This window comes from Lagopus muta, chromosome 1, assembly GCF_023343835.1.
Source record: "Lagopus muta isolate bLagMut1 chromosome 1, bLagMut1 primary, whole genome shotgun sequence".
NCBI classification, from domain to species: domain Eukaryota; kingdom Metazoa; phylum Chordata; class Aves; order Galliformes; family Phasianidae; genus Lagopus; species Lagopus muta.
This window is the reverse complement of record NC_064433.1, coordinates 175,135,771-175,156,279: the sequence shown is the minus strand read 5'-3', so window position 1 is coordinate 175,156,279 and position 20,509 is coordinate 175,135,771. Positions and strand designations below refer to the sequence as shown.

General features: G+C 40.6%; 1 protein-coding gene across 8 annotated transcripts in view; it reads right to left on the bottom strand.

The window, feature by feature from the left end:
• Nucleotides 1–20,509, bottom strand: part of ATP8A2 (ATPase phospholipid transporting 8A2) — a 322,239-nt gene that overhangs the window by 31,038 nt on the left and 270,692 nt on the right. For all 8 annotated transcript variants that reach the window (XM_048933647.1, XM_048933645.1, XM_048933650.1 and 5 more), the window contains one exon: nt 4,087–4,175. In XM_048933647.1, the coding sequence (XP_048789604.1) occupies nt 4,087–4,175 (89 nt within the window). The remainder of the gene's footprint in view (nt 1–4,086; nt 4,176–20,509) is intronic.

Genomic DNA, 20,509 nt, shown 5'->3' with positions numbered 1-20,509 from the left:
CTCCCAAGGTTTCATGCCACACAGCATAGGAAATGAGGGATGTTCTTCTTCTTCCTTGGGGTGAACAGCAAATTCAAAATGGAAACTGAGCAACAAAATCCAATTAGGGGAGGACAGCAAAAGCAGGTATTGCACAATATGGAAAAAATACGTTTGCTCCAAAGTCAGGTGTTCTGAAGTATTTTAGAAGTAAAATGAAATAACAGAATACGTATGTTCTGCCATGGCTGAGTATCCATGAAGCAACAGTAACCCCCCCAGGTAATTGTTATGCACTGAGTCACTTCTTCACTTGGAGACAGAACATCCATGGAAGAATGAGTAATGAAGTATTTATAAAAGTGCATGAGCTGACCTATCCACACGTTTCTCCAGGAACAAATACTAAAATATGGTATTACAAATGCCTCAGAGCCTGGGCTTGCTCCCATCAAAGCCAGTTGCAGATATTCCATGGACTGCTGGCAACAGGACTGGATACTTCATGATTTTTTCACAACAGCACATTGTTAACTTTTGATATATAAAAACACAGGTAGAAGTCTTAGCTTTTACCTTGTACTCTACAAGCGGCCCTAGATACGTGATCAGCCATCAATAAATTGTGAGCTCTTGTATTTGCTGTTCCCGTTCATCTGCAATTGTTGAGTTATATAAAGGCAAACTCAACTTTCCTCACACATAGGGATATTAAGATCAGGGACCACAAGAATAGCTGAACGTCATCTCAGCTGGCTGTTCCCCCTTCCAAGTCAGGGAAGTGCATACCTCCACATCACAGCCCTGGGGGGATATCTGGGGGTTGTGAAGGTCAGGACATGGCAGGGAGGAGCACGGTTGCATTCACAAGTTTTTCTCAAGCACAATGACACCTCTACTGTGGCTCTTCGTTATCAACACCATAGTAGGTGTCCCATGCTCCAGAGACTGCAAGTGCACACAAGGATGTGCCTTGTCACTTATTTACCCTGCAAGGGCTGGCAAGTACAATGTGCTTCTTCCCCTAGTTCTCCCCTCACAAAAAAAAAAAGCACATCAGGACTTTGGTAAGTACTGGAAGGCTCAAGAAATGTCTCGCTATAATACTAAGTGTTGAGACACCATCTTTAAAAATAAATTCTTGCCCTCTTCCCTAATTTTGCTAGAATAAGTTCTACATTTTTATGATTCTCACATAGCTTTGTGGGTCTGACATTTCAAGACTTCTTAGCAACAGCGACATGCATTCAAGTGACATGTGCCAACTGTAAGGAAGAACTCACTTTATAAAACTCTGTTCTTTTCAACGGTAGCACAACTGGGACTTTTATAAGGCAGAACCTTAATCCAAGCAAAGCCACTGAACTCAAGGAGTGGACCAAAGTTAACAATGTGGTATTGCAGCCAAGAATTAATAATAAGCTTCCTTCTTTTTCTAAAGTGAGAAGTATCCCACTTTTCCTTGATTCACTTCATATACATATATACATACATACACAAGAATATTTAAACAAAAAACCTGGAGCTGTGGAGAACGTGGGAGCTGACAAGTGCAGCATGTACGACAAAGGGAACATGTAAAACTCGCTCATGCTTGCCAGCATTAAACATTTTGACACTGGATACAGAATGGCAGTTTAGAAACAAATATTTGCATGGCTTTTAAACACACTGGGTTATTCCTTTTAGCCTTCTTCCAGGCAAAAACTCTGGACCATATTTGTTTTTCTGACAGTATTTTGTACTGAAATTCGGTATGTATCTTTCGGGTCACACAGATGCTCTTTCTGTGGACATACACTTCACATCCAAAAGGATCAGAAAGGGACAAATTCCATGACCACGAGAAGTCAAATCTGCTGGAATTTTATGGCCCAAACCAGATTCTGCTGAATTATGGACAGCCATGTGCTGTAACCACTGCTGTGGAAATGTGCTGTCTGACTTCCAGAGGCCTTGGGCTCAAGTTTTGAATGGCAAGCCTCTTGGAAAGGAAACAGACCTTTACTCCTTCCATATGGCAGTGCTGATAGCTGTGTCATTTCATTTATCCTAGTTAAAATGTTAATGGCGTTAATTTTTCAGTGGTAGGTTAAAAAGAGAAGTCCTGCTTAGAGAACAGATTTTTTGCTTAATGTTGATAGGAGCCTCCTGTTTAAAATCTGCTGGGAAAATATCCAGCATATCAATCACACACGTTTGTCTTCCAAGCTTCACAATCTCTGTACATTCCTGCTCTGAAGCAATGAAAGGATTATGTTGCTGAGATTCTCTAAGAAATATTGAAGAACAGGCTGAGTCAGTAACAGTTTTCCATGAGTAATAGCTGAGGATGAGCCTGCTTCAGCCTCGTTTGTTTTACAACTCTTTAGCCATTTTTGCCAAGAACTGATAAGAACAGAGGACAAGTGCAGGACACTGAACTATCACAGAAACATTTGAAAAACTGAAGCACAGTCTTGGACACCAAAATATATCTTTGATTCCTGATGACGCAAACAGTTCAGCTCCTATTTGGCTTGTATCACAGGAGTACTCCCATTGACTTCTGAGCATGTAATTTTAAATAATGCCTGACACAGGAGTAGGGCCTGTTACACTAAATGAGTTCTAAGATTTTTTCAGTTTTAAAAACCAGCTCATTGACACAGCTAACTTAAGTATCCAAATTTAGCCTCATTTTGGGCTCAGCTTTACAGTTCTTAAATTATTTTCAATTGAAGAAATTTAATGAATGTAACAAAAAACCCTCTAGTGTGCAAAACCATTAAATCATAGTTCGACCTTAACATAAATTTTATATTATGGTTCTTAGATTCAATTTTAGCTGTGTAGCTCATGAAAATTAAGCTGATGAAGAAAATGGGAAAGCATACAATACATATCTACTGACTGGCAGGTTTGCCAAGCAAAATTAGTTTAATTTAATCATGCCATCAGCCCCAAGGGAAGAAAAAAAATCAGATTTTCAGATGCATGTATATTACCTGACTTACCCCATATGCTGGAGCTTGAAATGTACCCATGTTTGGCAAACATTCTGGGTTTTTTTTGGTGGTTTTTTTTTTTTTTTTTTTTTTTTTTTTTTTTTTTTTTTTGTATTTCTCCCTAGAACAGAGCCTTCCTTGACTGATCAACAGCTCATTGTGGGATGAAGCTTCCACTTTGGGCCCTCATGACAAAGTGACATGCTAGTCTGCATTCTCTTCTTCTGCCTCTTCATGGCAGCTGGGATCTCAATTTTTTCCTGACTTAGAAAGGGTTGGGTCCTTGTGTCAGGTTATAAAGCCCAGCACTGCCTTCAGATGAGAGAAAGGGCAATGCTTTCTTTGTTGCTCTTCTAACACAATGAGAATGTGATTACAAAGTTACTTCTAGCTGTTCAGAATCCAAAAAAAATCTCATTAATTAGGCTAAAGAAAAACATTTACAAATCACAACACACCAACAAATCATCAAAAACATCTTGGCTGTTAAACAGACTTCCAAAGGAAAGAATGAAAGCTGTGGGTCATTAGATGCTTAAAAAGCAAGTGGAACACCAGAAATGCTACCTGAAAAGAATGCTTCTGCATTTCAATTGCCGTGATAGAGAAGCTCCTTCTCTTTAAACCAGAATTACTGAAATTGTTTAAGTTCTGCAGATTTTTGAAACTAGAGAGTTTTGAGAGGATCTGGAGATTACACAGAGCTGTATTTCACAGGGCTTGTTCCTCTTTTCCGGGCAGGGAAGAAGTTACTAAAACTGAATACAGTGTTCTGTGAGTACTGCTCTCCTCTCAGTTAAATCTTCAAATACCCACTGCCGAGTGAACCTAAAAAGCAGCAACTGGAAACTGGAACAGGGTAAGGACAGGAGTACTGCATTTTTATGTTCTACGTAACCTCAGTCAAACCAAACAAAATATTGGCTCCCTTTTAGAATAGGACATCTCTGAGGTCTGAATTTGATTTGTTTACGCACAGGGTAGACAATGTAAATAATCAAGAGAGATATCTTTGTTACTCAGTGAAGGCTGCCTCCCTCGGATTGGTACAGGATGAACTGGACAACATGAGCATGCAGAATAATTTCCAGAACTCAGAGAAGACAGGTTCAGGACTTACGCTGTCCATGCCACATCTTTCACAAGGCACACAGTGGGCACGAGAAATAACCCGAACCAGAAGTAGCCACATCTCAGCACCATTCCAGCCTACGAAGAAAACAAACAAATCATGAGCATTTTCAAGACATCACATGTTAAGCGGTTGATTTTAGGGAAAAAGTAGAGGGATGGCAACAAACAGCAACTGTGATTGGGATGACGTTGAAATCTGTGGGGGTAAGAAGAGAGGCGGAAGTCTCAACAACTCTTAATTGAAATTAGGCCTATAATTGAGAAACAAGAGCAGCGTTTCTCACTAGAATCATTCCTCATGTTCCCACATTTCCTTGATCTTCTCAAAAATTTTGCGTTTAGATCAAATCCTCTGCTGCTATTGATTTTTTGATCCAAGCAGACATTTTGACTCACGGAGAAGTGCACCATAAACGTTAGGTTTTTAATTTTAATAAGCCTTTTCTGCTTTTTGCTTACTCTTTCTACCCTACTGCTTCAGATCTCTGAGCAGCATCAAACAAAAACAAACAAACCAAGATGTCTCACTAAAATGTTTCACTCATATTGCACTTAAATACAGTACTTCCTGTTCAAACTACTGCTGCCTGAAACCCGGGGGAAGGGGGGGAAAGAGGATTCACTCTTGTCTCTGTAAATGTTTTTTTTTACAAACAAAGAGCTCTAAGTTTATATTTGCATTTCTTACACTGTTGCAATGCTTGAAGAGAAAACTTGGTAGGACTTGAGAAAGGAGATACGCACAAACTCTGTAGGTTCCAGCATACAGACAGAGCTGTGGAACCAAGTTGAAACATAGCACTATTTATTGGACTTGCTATTTCAGGTCATTTATTTAGGGGTCTCTCTAGAACCTTTTACAGATAAATTAACGGTCAAACCAGGTTTGACACACAGGAGACTGGAAACAACCTCACCACCTCCTGCATGCATGTGTGAACATACATACACACATCCCATGAGAATCGTTTAATTTCTCTGCTACACCAGTAAAGAGTATTTTTCTATTGTAATGAATCGTGTGCAGAGCACAAGTAAAACATGGGCTGAAAGGTGTCAACAGCATTTCCAGCAGCTAGCCACACCTTGCTCTCTTGCTGCTTGTGAATGACGCCACGTACCTTACCCAAAACCTTGGCTTCTCAGTATCTTTATGCCACATACAATGTCCACAGGTGTACCTACAGATGTCTGTGTGCATCTGTAGCCAAGGGCAGGAAGGCATATACCCATGGACTCTGAAGTGAAGCAGCTGTCTCCTGCTGACACGCAGACTGAGATGGTTTGGTTGTGCCTCACTTGCAGCACACAAGGGAACAGCAGCCCATAGCACTGAAGTGTCAGGAAATTTTATAGACAAGCACAAAGCTGAACTACAGAACATGAAATTGAACACATGACTTCTAGCCCTTGAAACAGTGAGGAGATGATTTGTAGCTACATACTTCATTAAGACAAAGGCATCTGATCACAACAGAAGGAATTCCGCCACACAGTACAGAGGGGCTTAAAACCCAGAACAACCACCACACTGCAGAGCCAGGACAGCACTTGTTGCACCCAGCATTTCCTCCCATTGTCACTCCCTATTTAGAGTCATCCACCTCTCTGCTCAGCCACATTTAGCCAGCAGCAGCTTGTCCTTGAATTGCTAAGTACTGAAGACTTCCAAAAGCATTTTTCACTTCTGAATGTACAGTCTTCCATGCTGCGGCTGGACTGACAGGTCAGTGGTAAATCTTGTACCAAGACCAAGAATGAACCAGACTGTGCTAAAACATTTATGGACACTGCCACCCACATGGACAGTCAGCAAACAAATTCCAGTCTGAGAATCAGCTTGTAGTTATTTGTGATCCCTCATGCCTACTTTCACATGAGAATGCCAGAAGCATACCGTCAGTTTTGATCTATGCTTACTTAAGCAAAGGATGGGCAGGAGTAAGAGGGAAAATCTCAACTTGTTAGCCAAGGAGCTGAACTACAGTAACTCAGTGGCAAAATATGATGAGATTCACACTTGTGCTTTGCTTTTCTTCAGCTGTGACCCTGCAGGCATAAGCAGCTTAATCACATTAGCATTTTCACTGACCATCCTTCCATGCTTCTGCTAATAAAGAAGAGAAAAGGACCAGGGTATTAATCATACATGCATTTTCTGGCATTTTCGCTCCAAGTACTTTACATTCTACCTCTTGCTTTCCTAGCTGAAATGAACTTAATGTTCTTTTAAAGCACAGAACAATCCAACTTTGTGTTCACCAGGAACTGAAATGCTACTTTTTCTCATGTTGTCAGCTCAATTGATGGCTATGAGCTTGGACATTTTGCACCTTAAGCCCTCTGCACTAAGGAAGCTCAAGTCATAAACTGTGCTTCTTTTACATTTACATCAGCATCAGCCTGTTGGCAAACTGCACCACAACAGTAAAACCAACTATCTCACCCCTTCAGACACTGACATTACTGCTGGCAAGCTTTTTTCCACACAGCATGCTCCATTCCTGAGCTCACCTGCACTGTTTCTGCCCATTTGTTTTCAGTTTCTGCATGCAGTTGTGTGCCCGTTCCACTGCAGGACAGCAACTGGTTTGCCTTGCACACAGACCTGAATGCTGTCCGGGCCCCAGCAGGGTTACACCATCTGCTCACACAACCACAGCTCCTCAGCAGAGGAATCCCTGGAAACCACCTAACGTAGGCACATCCATAGACAGCATTTTTAGGATGTTTTCCAACTGGGTTATGAACTGAAGCTATACTGAGAAGACATATATATTGCATCAAAGCCTTCTCCAGACTTCGCAGCTGTTCCCATGCCTCCCTGCAGTTGTTCAGCTATTCATGATGGCAGTGTAGCCTGGTCTGCAATGTGTCTTCAAGGAAACACTGCACCTTCATGCCCAGCCCCAAGGAGTGCCAGCCTTCAGCTATCAGGCATCTCCTCCAGATAAGAAAAGTAGAGATGCTAAATAGGAACCACCACCTTCGAAAAAATGTACACATATATTTATTTATGCTTATGTATTTAAAGAAGGCCACAGTGAAGTTGTTTTTTTTTAAACAAACTGAAAATTCAACCAGTTCTGTCATCACACAGGCCCCATGATGTGCAACTAAGTCATTTGTAGACTCTTCTGGCATAAACACTAGTGACTAGCACACTCAAAGCCAACTACCAGAAGCCATTTATCACACAGCATCCATGAAACCCTCAAAGCTAATGCAGATCCTCCTGCTGAAGACACTGCAGCTTAAACTGCTTCCTCCCAAACACTTGGGAAGCTGTTGCAGAGAGATAGCTCATTTCAGACTAGGGGTAACATCTGTTAAAATGGAAGAATGAGAACAACAAAATAAGGAAAAATTTACCTCCAGTTATTTCACAGAATCAACAAATAATCCAGGTCTTAACACCTTTAGCCAGTTGCAAAGCTGCTTTTTGAGGGTGGGTACCTTTTCAAAAGTCTTTTAAACATAACAACAACAAAAAAAGTGACAGTATTGGCCAACATGAATAACTAGAAAGATCTGCTCTGCATCACTACTATTTTAGGAATATATTTTAGACTAAGCGGTGTTTCGTTTTTTGTTTTTAAATCAAGGACTAGCTTTACTGAAGCATATCAATTCCATTGTTTCAAAAATATCTATTTTACTATTCTATCTTAGTATGCAAATAAACATTATTCATAGATTTACTCTCCTGCCAATAGGTGGTGCCACCAATTTCAACAATTCCTTCCAGTGAGAATAATAATGCCAGGAAGTGCTCAGGTGTGGGAAGACATTCTGATTGTTTTTGTATTCTTATCACTACGTGGTTAGGAAACAACTGGGGACCAGTAAACGATTCAGACAACCCAAACAAGGATCACAAGCATCTCAGATCATTCAAGAAAAGTGAGATAAAATATAAAGTCACATTCTAAATAATAAAATTTGTTATTGCTTCATTTCCTCAGATGCCCATGCATCCTATTTCTGATTAAAAATGGACAGCAAAAGCATAGCTTCACCATGAAAACAGCTGGTTTTGTATTTATAGTGCAACAAGAATTATTACTGGAATTGTGCCTAGATCCTATTCATAACTGTCTCCACGAGACATGGATAAGGATCCAATAAGCTGCTCAATTTCAGTCTCATATTCACGGAAATGCCAGCAACCCATTTGGGATCCAAATCCAATCTGCTGTCAACTGGGCACCTGCACAATCATAGGCAGATTACTTTTGGTCCTCACTAGTCAAACATGGAAGACAGCGTACCACCATTTTCGGCAGCTACTAGTAGAGGAGGAGATGGGGAAAAGAGGGCCACGTGATGATTGGGAGGGGTGTCCATATCACGAAAATGATAATGAAACTCTCCTATAAACAATGGATGAATTTACATACTTGATAGACCATTACCCAAATATGCTTTCCCTTACAGAACATGCAGTTTCTGCATGTTCTGGATCCTGTTAAGACCAAATGTTTCAGTGCCAGCATAGGTCAGTTTGCTATTTTTTTCAAAAAGATGTGTAAGTTTAATCATGAAAGAGCAAAAATATTAAATGCTTATCAAGCAAACAGTTGAATTAATCTTAAGGAGACATCAGACTCGCCACAGGTTAACACTGCAAGCACGTGCAATACAAACAGCTCGAAGTTGGTGTCATTTTCATAAATTATTCTCAAGACATAAAGTAGCAATGGTTTCACCCACTTAAATGATAAAAGAGCAATTGTTAGATTTAGCCAAAACCTCCTACTACTCCTCTTAGCTTATGTGACAATCACTATGCTATTAAATCATACGAAACACACAAATTGTTATAATTACCATATTATACAGCAAGATAAAGTGTTACTCATCTAAGACCCACCTTAAAGACCATATACATTAAGACCCGAGTGCAGAGAGATGACATGGTTTGCCCATGGCCACACAAATCAATTGCAGAGCTGGCAGATTGCCCAACTCCCTCAATTAAATTGTCCTACACAGAGACTGAGCCTACCGGAGCCTATGTATGAAATACAATCAACAGCCAAGAATGCAGTCTCAAGGATTTTCCCTCTGCATGTTGGAACATAATATAGCCTCAACATGAGTCGGTGCTTAAGAACCTTTCCCCCCACTATAACTGTAGCCTGCTCCAGGCTGGACAGGTTTACTAGATTCAGGGCTGACAGGTGTGATGAACAGATTTACTGGCACCCTCCTCAACAAGCATCTTGAAACGTACCTAGAGAATACCTTACTTTGGGTCAGTGGCAAAGTGTTAAAAAAAATGAGGCATAAGAATTTGATTTCCTCTCCTGTTTACACCACTGGGACAGGGATACCTCGAATAAAATCAGCAGAGCTCTACTCCTGAAAGGCTGGCTGGATATTTCCATGTCTGAAATAAAGATGTGCAATGTTTTCCATAATGTAAGAGTTTTCATTCTAAAATGACTCAGATGAAAACAATGACCTCACTGGCTGGCTGGGTTTAACACAGTGACACATTGGTCCAGTCTCAAACCTATTTCCTCCCTCTTCCAGTCTCCACTCATACAGCCATTTCCCCTTGAGAGTGGTAAAAGAAGCACAGAAAAATCAGATACTTCTTTCAGATATTTTACTCTTTTTTTTTTTAATTTTGCCAGTCATAGAATCATAGAATGGCTTGGGCTGGAAAGGACCTTAAAGATCACCCATTTCCAACCCCACGCCATGAGGCTGGTTGGCACCCACCAGGTCAAGCTGCCCAGAGCCTGGTTCAACCTGGCCTTGAGCATCTCCAGGGCTGGGGCATCCACAGCTTCTCTGGGCAGACTGTGCCAGTGCCTCACCACACTCCGAGTAAAAAAAATTCTAACATCTAATGTAAACTTCCCCTTTTTTTAGTTTAAAGCCATTCCCCCTTGTCCTATAACTACATGTCTGTTTAAAAAGTTGGTTTCCCTCCTGCTTGTAAGCAGGAAGTACTGGAAGGCAACAACAAGGTCTCCCCCCAGAGCCTTCTCTTCTCCAGGCTGAAGAAGCCAAGCTCCTTCAACCTTTCATCACAGGAGAAACGGTCCGGTCTTTTGATCATCTTCGTAGCCCTCCTCTGGACCCTCTCCAACAGCTCTGCATCCCCCCAGGCTGGGGGCCCCAGATCTGGATGCAGCACTCCAGATGGGGCCTCACAGTGCAGAGCAGAGGGGTCCACAACTCTCTCCCTGCTGGCTACCCCTCTTTTGATGCAGCCCAGGATACTTCCAGGCAGCAAGCACACTGCTGGCTCATGTCCAGCTTTTCATCCACTAGGACCTTCATATCCTTCTCCACAGGGCTGCTCTCAATGAGTACTTCTCCCAATCTGTACTCCTATCTGGGATTGCCTCAACTCAAGTAAAACATCTTGCCCTTGGACTTGTTAAATCTCATACTTAAAACCATATGGAAGACTAGAATAAGAAACTTATCCACTAGCTAGTTTTCATGCCATACCAATCAAGCCTATTGGTAATTTTAATTTAAAGCCTGGATATAAATGTAGAGAGGGAAGATAAGAGTAGTATTGTGAACATAAAGAAAAATGCCAGTGCTATCACAAAGACATATACTTTGTATTCCTAGCAAAGCCCAAGATATTTTGGGATTTAGGCCTCCGGAAAGAAGTTTTTCATTAAAGAAGTTGCTTGGTGCAATGGTTAAAAGAGTGTATGAAAATACAGACAAAAGCACCTAAAACCCCAGGAAAACAGAATCACAGCAACAACGATAAATTACTCTTTTGAACAATCATGATTAGAAAATTGCAGGAACTGGCAATACAGTGCTACAATACCAAAGCTTTCACACACATTCACATTATCTGGGAGAAACCAGTTGGAGTTACAACACTCCTGGAGCACAGTGAAATCCTCAGAACTTCTACTCCCTTTCATTTTCTGTTAGGAACTAATTTTCCATAATGGAAGAATACAACAAGTTACCAACATCTTCTTGTTCTACTTCTTAATGTAATTAACAGAAATTACGATTTGAAAAATATATGAAATACACATTAATATATCATTAGGCAACTGTGTCTCAAAGGGTGTTAATAAGCTCTGGTTTGTGTCAACTATGCATATACAGCTTTGCCTAAGAAAATATTACTATACCTCATTACTTAATTAGTATACAACACTACCAATTAAATAAGGCACCAGCCCATGTTACTTTCCATTATTACTCTGATAGAAGAAAATTAAAGAAATTAATCAGATAGTGTTTTAATTTGACTTTATGGTTCACTGGCAATGTAAACTCTGATGTAGTTTTATGCAGCCTGTCATTTCTTTTTTCATTATTGATTATGTTAAACTCAACAATAATGCAAACAAATGCTTCCTCAGAGTCATCTGGAGAAGACTAGTAGTTAAAAACATGTAGTAAATTCATGTTCCATATAAACATCAGTGGCTTCCTGAAATTTTGTTAGGAAGCACAGAGCTCATTAACAAAAGAACTTCCTCCTTAAAATGGATGAAATACCTCGGTAAATCTTCAGGTAAACGGTACTGGGGACTAATTTTACTTCCAGGTTTAAAAAATCAAAATCAAAAATTAATTCTATGTTGGTCCGAGCTCCCCCAGCACAAATTAAAAGTTTCTGAGTAAGGAGTTCTTGTGCACCATGAATACCTTGAAGAAAACTAAATCTGGTTCAGATGATGCTGTGAATGGCACCCATGATTTACCTTCTCTCACTTGAGTCAAGTTTGATAGTACCTTAAGTCATAAAACCATCAGGGTTTTCTTAGATGATGCAAATTAGACAGCTGTGCAGCACAATATAACCTTCTTTTGTAGCAGCTTAAGCTCAGCTTCCACTTGAGGACCTGGAAGAGCAGGCCCATGGGTGGCTCCCTGCCAAGGCTGGAACTATAAGACCTTTAAGGTCCCTTCCAACCCAATCCATTCTACGATTCTATGTGTGGTAGCTGGTCCTGCTACTCCACATTCACTGAGCCGAAATAAAATCAATATCCAAGTGTGCTTGCCGGTGTGAAAGCCAGAACTTTTTCAGAGTATTTGCAGTTTTTCTTTCCTTCCCCCCTCAAATTAAACACAGGCACAAATACAAAGAACTTAATGTAAATCGAAGCAGTAACCTTGATAGACCTGAGAGTGAAACAGCTTGTCTTGTTCACTGTTTCATGCACTTCAGCACAAACTTTTACTCTGCATATAAAAATGAATTTATATCTTACATTATGTTTCTTCTTTTTGAAGTCATGCTCAGCATATAACCACTCTTGTTTGGTGCCTGTAACTTTTCCTGTGCAGGTTTTAATAGTAACCACTCTTGTATGGTAGCTGCCCTTATTTAATAACTGTTCCTTTATCATGAAAGCTGCAGGGGAAAAAAATTAAATTTTACAGAACCCACCTTTGAATTTAAAGCTCCAAGGGAATAATTATGTTTAGCAGAAGCTGTTGCTTGCCAGTGAAGATATAAGATATTTGTACTACCTGCCAAGTTACACGTACCAAAAAAGAGTCAGAACCTCAAATTTCCTGGCTTTGTGTATTGAAATTTTCCAACTGTGCTACTGCACCAACACTGGTTCCCTCACACAAAATGCGTTTGTTCCAACATACGCCCTCCCCTCCGCTATTAGCAAAGCAGCATCCCTGAGTAAAAAGACAATCAAAAGCAGCAAAAAGATTATGTTCAGGAAACTCAGTGTTATTTCACATACTATTTTGTTGTATGAATTTGAGCATGTATCCTAACCTCAGAGAAAATGCCAAAATACAGTGCACCTCACTGCTTTTAAAATTTTTATTTTTTAAAATGCTTAAGTAGTGTATTGTAAAAAACCATTTTATAATAGAGAAAATGGTATTTGATGCTATCTCACATAATTGTTATACATATTTTATACATATATTTTAATATATGTATACTTTAAAGTCTGCATTTATTCCATTTCCGTTGTTTTCCCATTTACTGTGAAATATTTTCGTGCTTTTGTAGAACACCTCAAAAAGGCAAACAGAGAAAGAGAACAACTCACATTAACTCTGCTACAATACTGAATATTTCAGCTAATTATAATAAGGCATCTATCCATTTGTCTGGATCAGCTAAAAGATTTTATCTTCTGAGTTGAAGCTGTTGACTAGAACTCATGTTCTACAGCATATATATAGAAAAGACCTGCAATGATCAGTGCCAAAACTTCCATGGAAATCAGTCCAAATTAGATCCTGCATCTTGCCCATACATATAGCAGGTAAGCGGATTTTAGCTAGACTACTACTTTCCAGAGCCCTGATCCAGCAATTGAGATGGGGCACGTAGGCACCTGAGATTGCAGGCAGTTACAAAATACTGTTGGAAAGTACTGTGACTTTGCATAGGATTTGCTGATGCAAAGAGTTTCAATGAATGGAAAGTGCTATGTTTTTTGATATTTTGCTTTTAACTGTTTTCTTGATAAAGTATAAGTGTACCTTGTTCTGTCTTACATCTTGTAGATTCCTCAGTAGTTCAGGATTTCCAGTAAAGGGCTGCTAACAGTATAGCAATAATCAGTCCTAATAACTGCAAAGCTTCCAGTTTTTCAAATAGGGGTGTATGTTTATAAATCAGGCTGAATTCTGACAGCAACCAATAGCAGCTGAAAGTACTTCACTTCCATGCACAGCTTTGAAAAACTACATCCTGTAAATTTAATTTTACAGATCTTTGGTTTTTATCTGTTATAGCAACGTGGAATTGCAACAGATAAGTAATTTCCCCATATCACATTTCTGTAGACAGAGCAGTTTATTAGTTCAGTGACTATGTGTTCACCTGGGATTTTATCTTTGCTCAGCTACTATACTCAATGGCTGCACTTAAAACATGTTCCAAACACAGTTAGCTCCAAGTCTTTGTTACTGTCACGCTGTCTCTCTTGAAGGCCCTAAAGATGTGGGTTATTTCAGCATGACTGCAGTTCAACTTGGATCAATGGAGTCTTACCACAAAAGGGTACTACTACCCTTCATTCTCACGAAGCAATTTACCTCATTGCTCAAGTACATACCACTTTTTCCCACACACGGCTTTGTTTCCTGCATCATCACATACAAAGTACATTTGCAATCGTCTCCACCACACTGTTGCCAAACCTTGGAGATGCATCCTGTTTCTCTCTTACTGCTTTCACCCTTAACCAAAATCTTAATAGCAACAGCACAATAGAAGATAGTAGTGATGTACATAAATTCTCTTTTCAACAGATATCTGCTCTGAACCCATCAACAGATGAATCACAGCCAGAAGGTACCTTCCTGGCCCACAGAGATGCCTTCAAAACCTCAAGGGCATGCTGTGCAATACGTGATGTCTGTGGGAGACATCACAATAAATCATTTCCACCACGAGTCTGGATCGCCTTGTGCCACCTCTGTTTTCCCACAGATGGCTAATTTCTGAGCATGCAGCGTTGAAAAGACAAGAGCCAAATGAAGACAAGTCCCACAGGAAGCAACCCCGGATTCACAAGACATCTGCAAAACAACCACAGTAACCACCAGCCCTGCTGCAAGGTGACCAGGCTCCCCTGAAAGGCAGTGCCAGGCCAGGCCTGCAGCTGCCCCACCTCCATCCAGCCATCCCCATGGAGACCCTTCGACTCAGCAAGCCACAGCTCTTCTAAGAGACCCCCATTGCCAGCTACTCTGTTAGGGAGAAAGCTGTAGAAATGCGATACCTCTTGGTGCATTAGCTTTATTATATTGATTTATGCTTTCCCTTTAATTAAAAGGTACCAGGAAAACATTTGTTTTTGATTTGGATATTGAAATCCACTGAGACCTATTCCAGCAGACCCCTGAGCGTGAGTCCGGCGGGCCCTGTCTGCATCTCCGCAATGAATTACTTCCGCAACCATGCAGGCCTAAAGCCTCTCCGAAGCCTTCCCCATAATCCCCGACATCTGCTCTGCGTCCAGCCCCGGCCAACTGTGGGAATCGGCGGGGATCTGCTGTCAGCGCGGGCGCAGATGAGTAAACACGGAGCGCCTGTGTCGGCCCGCCGTGTGATTTCAGCTGAGAGCTCCGGACATGAAGCCAGTTCTCATTTAAGGCATTCGTAATGTCAAGGAAACACCTGTTAAGAAACTATCCAAAATAAATTTGCCACGAGCCTTTCAAGAAAGAAAAAAAAGGTGATTGACAGCAGCAGTACAAGATCTGGCAGCAGCACAATTCAAAGCCCCATAGCGAACTCAGACCAATTGAACACACAAACATCACTATTTCTCATTTCGGTTAATTTTTCATTTCTCATCTTTCACGTAACACAGATACTCCTCACGCTGAGGTTTGACCTATTTTGACCTGTTTTATTTTCCCCTGGTTGCAAAAACCTACAATGGCATGTTGTGTGTAGCTCTACAGAAACGCTCCTCTAAGGTTACATTTTAACATCACGTCAGCAGCGTATCATCAGGACCAGTTTTAAAATAGCTTCTGCACAGCTAGAGAAAAAGGTGGATGGTGACATACTGCTTAAAGCCTGCCAGGCACAGTGTATGAAAACCAGTAATTTTGGAATTAACATTAAAATAGCAAAGGTATTGAAATTTTCCATTTAAGTGACATTAGAAAGGAAACCCAAAGGTATTTCAGGTTTTGAATACCAGAAACAACAGACACTTTTAAAAAGCTTACCAACTAGCTTTTCCACTAAAACCATTGTTTTGGGCCTTTGGGAATTCTGGAGGCCTACCCAGGCCCCCATGAGTACACACATCTGAGCAGTGAGCACACCATGGGCTGCTTACTAATGAGTCACCTATTACCAGCATGACTACTTTGGGATATTTCAAAAACACTTAACTGACTTTGGAGTACGGGTCACACCGATGTTCAAGTACAACGAGATGAAATATTTGCAATACTTTGCATTTCTCAGCTTCTTTCAGTCCAAGGTTTTCCAGCAAGAACTATGCTGTTGGCTAATTAGGACTCTACAGTGTGCCTGTGAGATAGGAAGTTTTATTTCCCATACCACAGTTATGGAAAATGAACATTCATAGCAATTAAGCAACCATCCTGACATCACACAGTACTTCTGGGCCAAGAGCAGGTGAAGTCAGCTCCAGGCAATTTCTCCGGAAGGCAGAACGCCAGGGACTGCAACTGCCTCCACAGAGGCACCCACGACCTGTCTGGTGTGCCTGGGTACGGCAGAACAAGCAGCCCAGAGAGTCTCTTTGCCCAAGTAAAACAGATTTTCTCCACCAGATAACCTCTCTTTATTCAGATTTCCAAATTCTGCTGCTTCAGCTCTATCAGAGATTCAGAAACTAAGATAACACAGAATAAGAATGAAGGTCTTTGCGCATTTGAGTAATCAGTCAGGCAATAAAAAACCAATAGCAGGCCTAAAAGACAGTGCTCTTAATGGAGGGAGATCACCAGCACAGACGACAGACATCTGTGCTACAACTTGTGCCAACTGACATATTCATACTCTTGAAAACAGGTGACTAGCAAGGCAAGTTTGTGGGAGAATATCTCCACTGAGGAGCATAAATAACGCCATAAAGAATGGCAAAAGGACCTTTTGGGCAATAAAATAAGATTCAATGTCAGTAAATGAAGAGTGATAGACATAAGGGAAGGCTGAAGGCCTAAGGAATATGATCTTGTTAATTAGTGCTTTGAAAAAATAAATGAGCATTAAGATTTAAGAGTAATAGGATAAAGAAAAACAGCATTCTCCTGCTATAAAAATCTGTACTTCACCTATATGCTTCCTCCTCCATTCAAAAACAGACACAGGAGCACTACAAAAGGTTGAATGTAAAAGTAACAAGTAAACAGAGCATACCATAGTTTCACTGAGTAACAGCTAATGGAATGACTTTCCATTTCTGTTGGGAGGGACAAAGGGGGACAAAAAAATCAGCAAAGAAGAGAATGACAGATATACAGGTAAACAGAACATTTGCCTTGTTTTCTCTTACTACAGCGACAGGGACATCAGATCAGACACCAGGTAGTAGGTTCAAAATGGGTTACTGGTAATACACTTTCATTCATATTTCACTTCAGAATGTTGTGGACCAGAGACAGGTAATGCTAAAAGCTCTATTTGAACTTAACAATATACAGCTTTCTCAAATATAAATAAAACAATAAAATTGATGCTTGATATATAAAATGGTACTATTTCTGGGTGTTGAAGTCCCTGAGTTGTTGGCAGCTTGCAGACTGCATCACAAAAGTATCACTATATCCTTTTCTATTCTTACACTCTTCCTAACCATCTGCTACTGGGCATTGTCACAGCTGGGTAGTAGGTTAGATACACGTTTTTTGGATTGCACTGGCTGGAGGCTGCAGTTAAGTGATACTGGGAGTGCCAGAAATAAAACATTGATGGAATCAAAGGGGCATGACTGAGAGGATGCATAACAGTGAGTGGGACACCTTAAAGCTACATTGATCCCTACACATCATCTTACCTTCACATTTCCAAGTTACACCTACTCATCCCCTTGCTTCTTACAGTTTCTTCTAAAACACACTGTTCTCCTGTGTTCATTAAATTTGGTGGTCACGTGACTGTGAGTTGGTCCTCATGACACTCAGTGAGGGCTCTCTGGGCTCAGAGAATCCTATTATCAGGGATGCTGGTTTCCAAGGCAGATGCTGATAAATCTCATCTCCTTCTTCTAACCCACTGAGCGTACATAAAGTCTTCTGCATGGATACCTGACAGACATCACAGTGAAGAGACCTGTTATATCAAAATAGCGATGATCTATTCATTTCTCCTTCCCTCTCAAATGATGGGAAAACCAAGGAACAGGTGGGTAAGAGCTAGGACATGACTAACTCCTCACACAACCAGCTCGGGTAGCTGTCTGTCTCAGTGATACTTAAACCCATTACGTGAGTTCTTCAAAGTTTTTATTTTTGCATAACAGACAAAGTAAATTAAACTGATGTTCAAGCACTGTGCATTTCAGTCAAAAAATAAAAGGCAGAAAGGTAACTCAATGCAGATGTTAGCTATGCAGAGCAGTTTAAAGAATATTTTACCAGAAGAAAGTGAACATGAGACTGACAGGCTCTTATGTTGAACTCATTCAGAAGTGACAAGCTTTCAGCCCACAAAAGCCATGGTGCGGCCAGCCTGCACCTTCCAATTAAACTTGCACTCCAAACTGCGGCTTCACAATCCTCCCCAGGGAGCAACTCCACCTCCTCAGGTGGAGAAGCAAGCACAGCTGCAGATAGGCAGTCTGTGGTGAATATCCTGAACAGTATCAACGCATCACCTCCTCCCTGCAGACACGCTTTCCAGTATGCCCACAGCCAGCCTAATGTCAAAATGGGAGAGACTTGGAGCACTGAGCCCCCAAACCAAAATCTGAAGCTCCTTCTTCACCTCCTTTGGAAATAGCCAAGAGCACACAGGCAGGAAGAGAAGGTTGCTGAAAATCTGGGCTAAGTAGGAAAATGCTCACAAAACAAATTCCACGACCATACATAATTGAATAATCCAGTTTTTGGCTTACTCAGATTTATGAGAATCAAAACAGCATTTTAGATGCTTATTTTTGCTCTCCTTTAAGTTTAATTAAGCTTGCCTTAGGCTCACAAGTCTATCGAATTTAAGACTTATTTTTAAGTAAGATAACTACTTGACCTAAAGAGTTTTCTTACTTGTTCTGCCCCTAAAGCATGCCCCAAGCTCATTCATTCTCTCTTACCGCTTTACCATAGGCTTGACAGCAACATGGAAATAATATCAGAGGAAAAAGATCATTAATTTTTTAAAAAGTAGCTGAAACATGTTAGCCACACCAAATAGTTTCAACCTCATTTATAGACTCAAGGGGTCCTCTTGTGAGGCTCTTAGGCAAGATAGGAGAGTTTTTTATAGCTATAGGTTGTGTTACCCTGGTTCCCTCAGATCTGAAATCAGGGCTTTCTGAAAGGGCTTCTGACTCCCACAGTAAGTCTATTTGCTACAAGCAGCCTAAGCATTATCAAAGGCCTCATTACAGTTGTCAAAAGCTGTAGCTATTCGCAACTGACAGGAAAAAATGTGGATTGGCAACACCAATAAACGTATCTAATAGCTTTCTTGAGTCTCCAAATGGGCCAGGAATTTGTCAAGAAGTAACCCAGAATATCTGTTAACCTCTCCCCTCCAAACCCTGTGAGTCAGCAGGGAAGTACTGCTGAAGTGGGAAAGATTGCTAAACAAACTACAGCTACGAGGTAGCACCATGCTAATGAAGTCAATCCGCTATTGAACAGGCAAAAAAAGACTATAAGCCTGTGCAGCTGAAAAAAGATACAAATACAGCTTTGAAGCCAAATATTTCTAAGAGGAAGGATTCCTAAATTTTCTTTCGTGCTATTATTACATTCTAGATCATTAGAAAAACAACCCAAGAGAAAGAAATAAATACAAAGGCAGCGCAGGGTCGAAAGAAGGATACAGCTAGAGGAAGACTTAGAGCACCAATTCTACATTAACGGTTCAGATTCATCCAGATGGGATAGGGCCATGAAGCTCTAGGGATTCACACATCCCTGCCTCAATTCAAGGCACTAATAACCAATCAGTAGTTTAGATAAGACTCTATAAATATTTAACATTTTTAATCTTCCGAGTGCCAAGAATAACATTTCCCATCATGTCCCTGCCTTTCCCACAGCAACAATGGTGAGATTTCTCATCTGGCATTGCTGGCACCAGCATGATGTCAGGTGGTTTTAGTAGTGGCAGTCAATTAACTTTAAAAGTTACATCTAATTGATCCATTTCCTGCTCTGATAAACAACTGTAAACAAATACTTTTCTTCAAAGGGGGAGCTTTGTTCGCAAATTAAAAAGGGAAAGGGGCCATCTGAATTATGCTAGCCATGGCTGTGTCAGGGGTTTTATTATAAACACTATTTTTAGAGCTTTAAATGAGTGATGTGACATTAAATACGAGCCAAATTCTTCCCCAGTTTAACACGACAGCGGTGCTTCCTCATACAATCTTTACCTTTTTTTTTTTTTTAATAACCTATTCTACATTACTGACAGTAGACTGTGTGCATATTACATTATTTTCATTTTCCTAATCTGCATGTAGCCTTTCTACCTCACGCTTATTTTTGGCATGGGAAACTCACTACTCCACGTATGCTTCAACCAGGTTCAGTGTGCAATTCCTGTGCTGCAGCACAGTCACAGCCCTAGGAGAACAACAAAGGTTGTAATTCTCATTACATGCTCCCTGCCCCCATTCTTATAAGCATGCATTTTGTGGTGCTTTTCTATATATTCTGAAAGACACATGTAAATGCTACATGAGCCTCCATGACAAAGACTCCTTGCTAGCTGGAACTGTTAGAGGGAAAAATTTAGTGTAAACTTCTTGGGT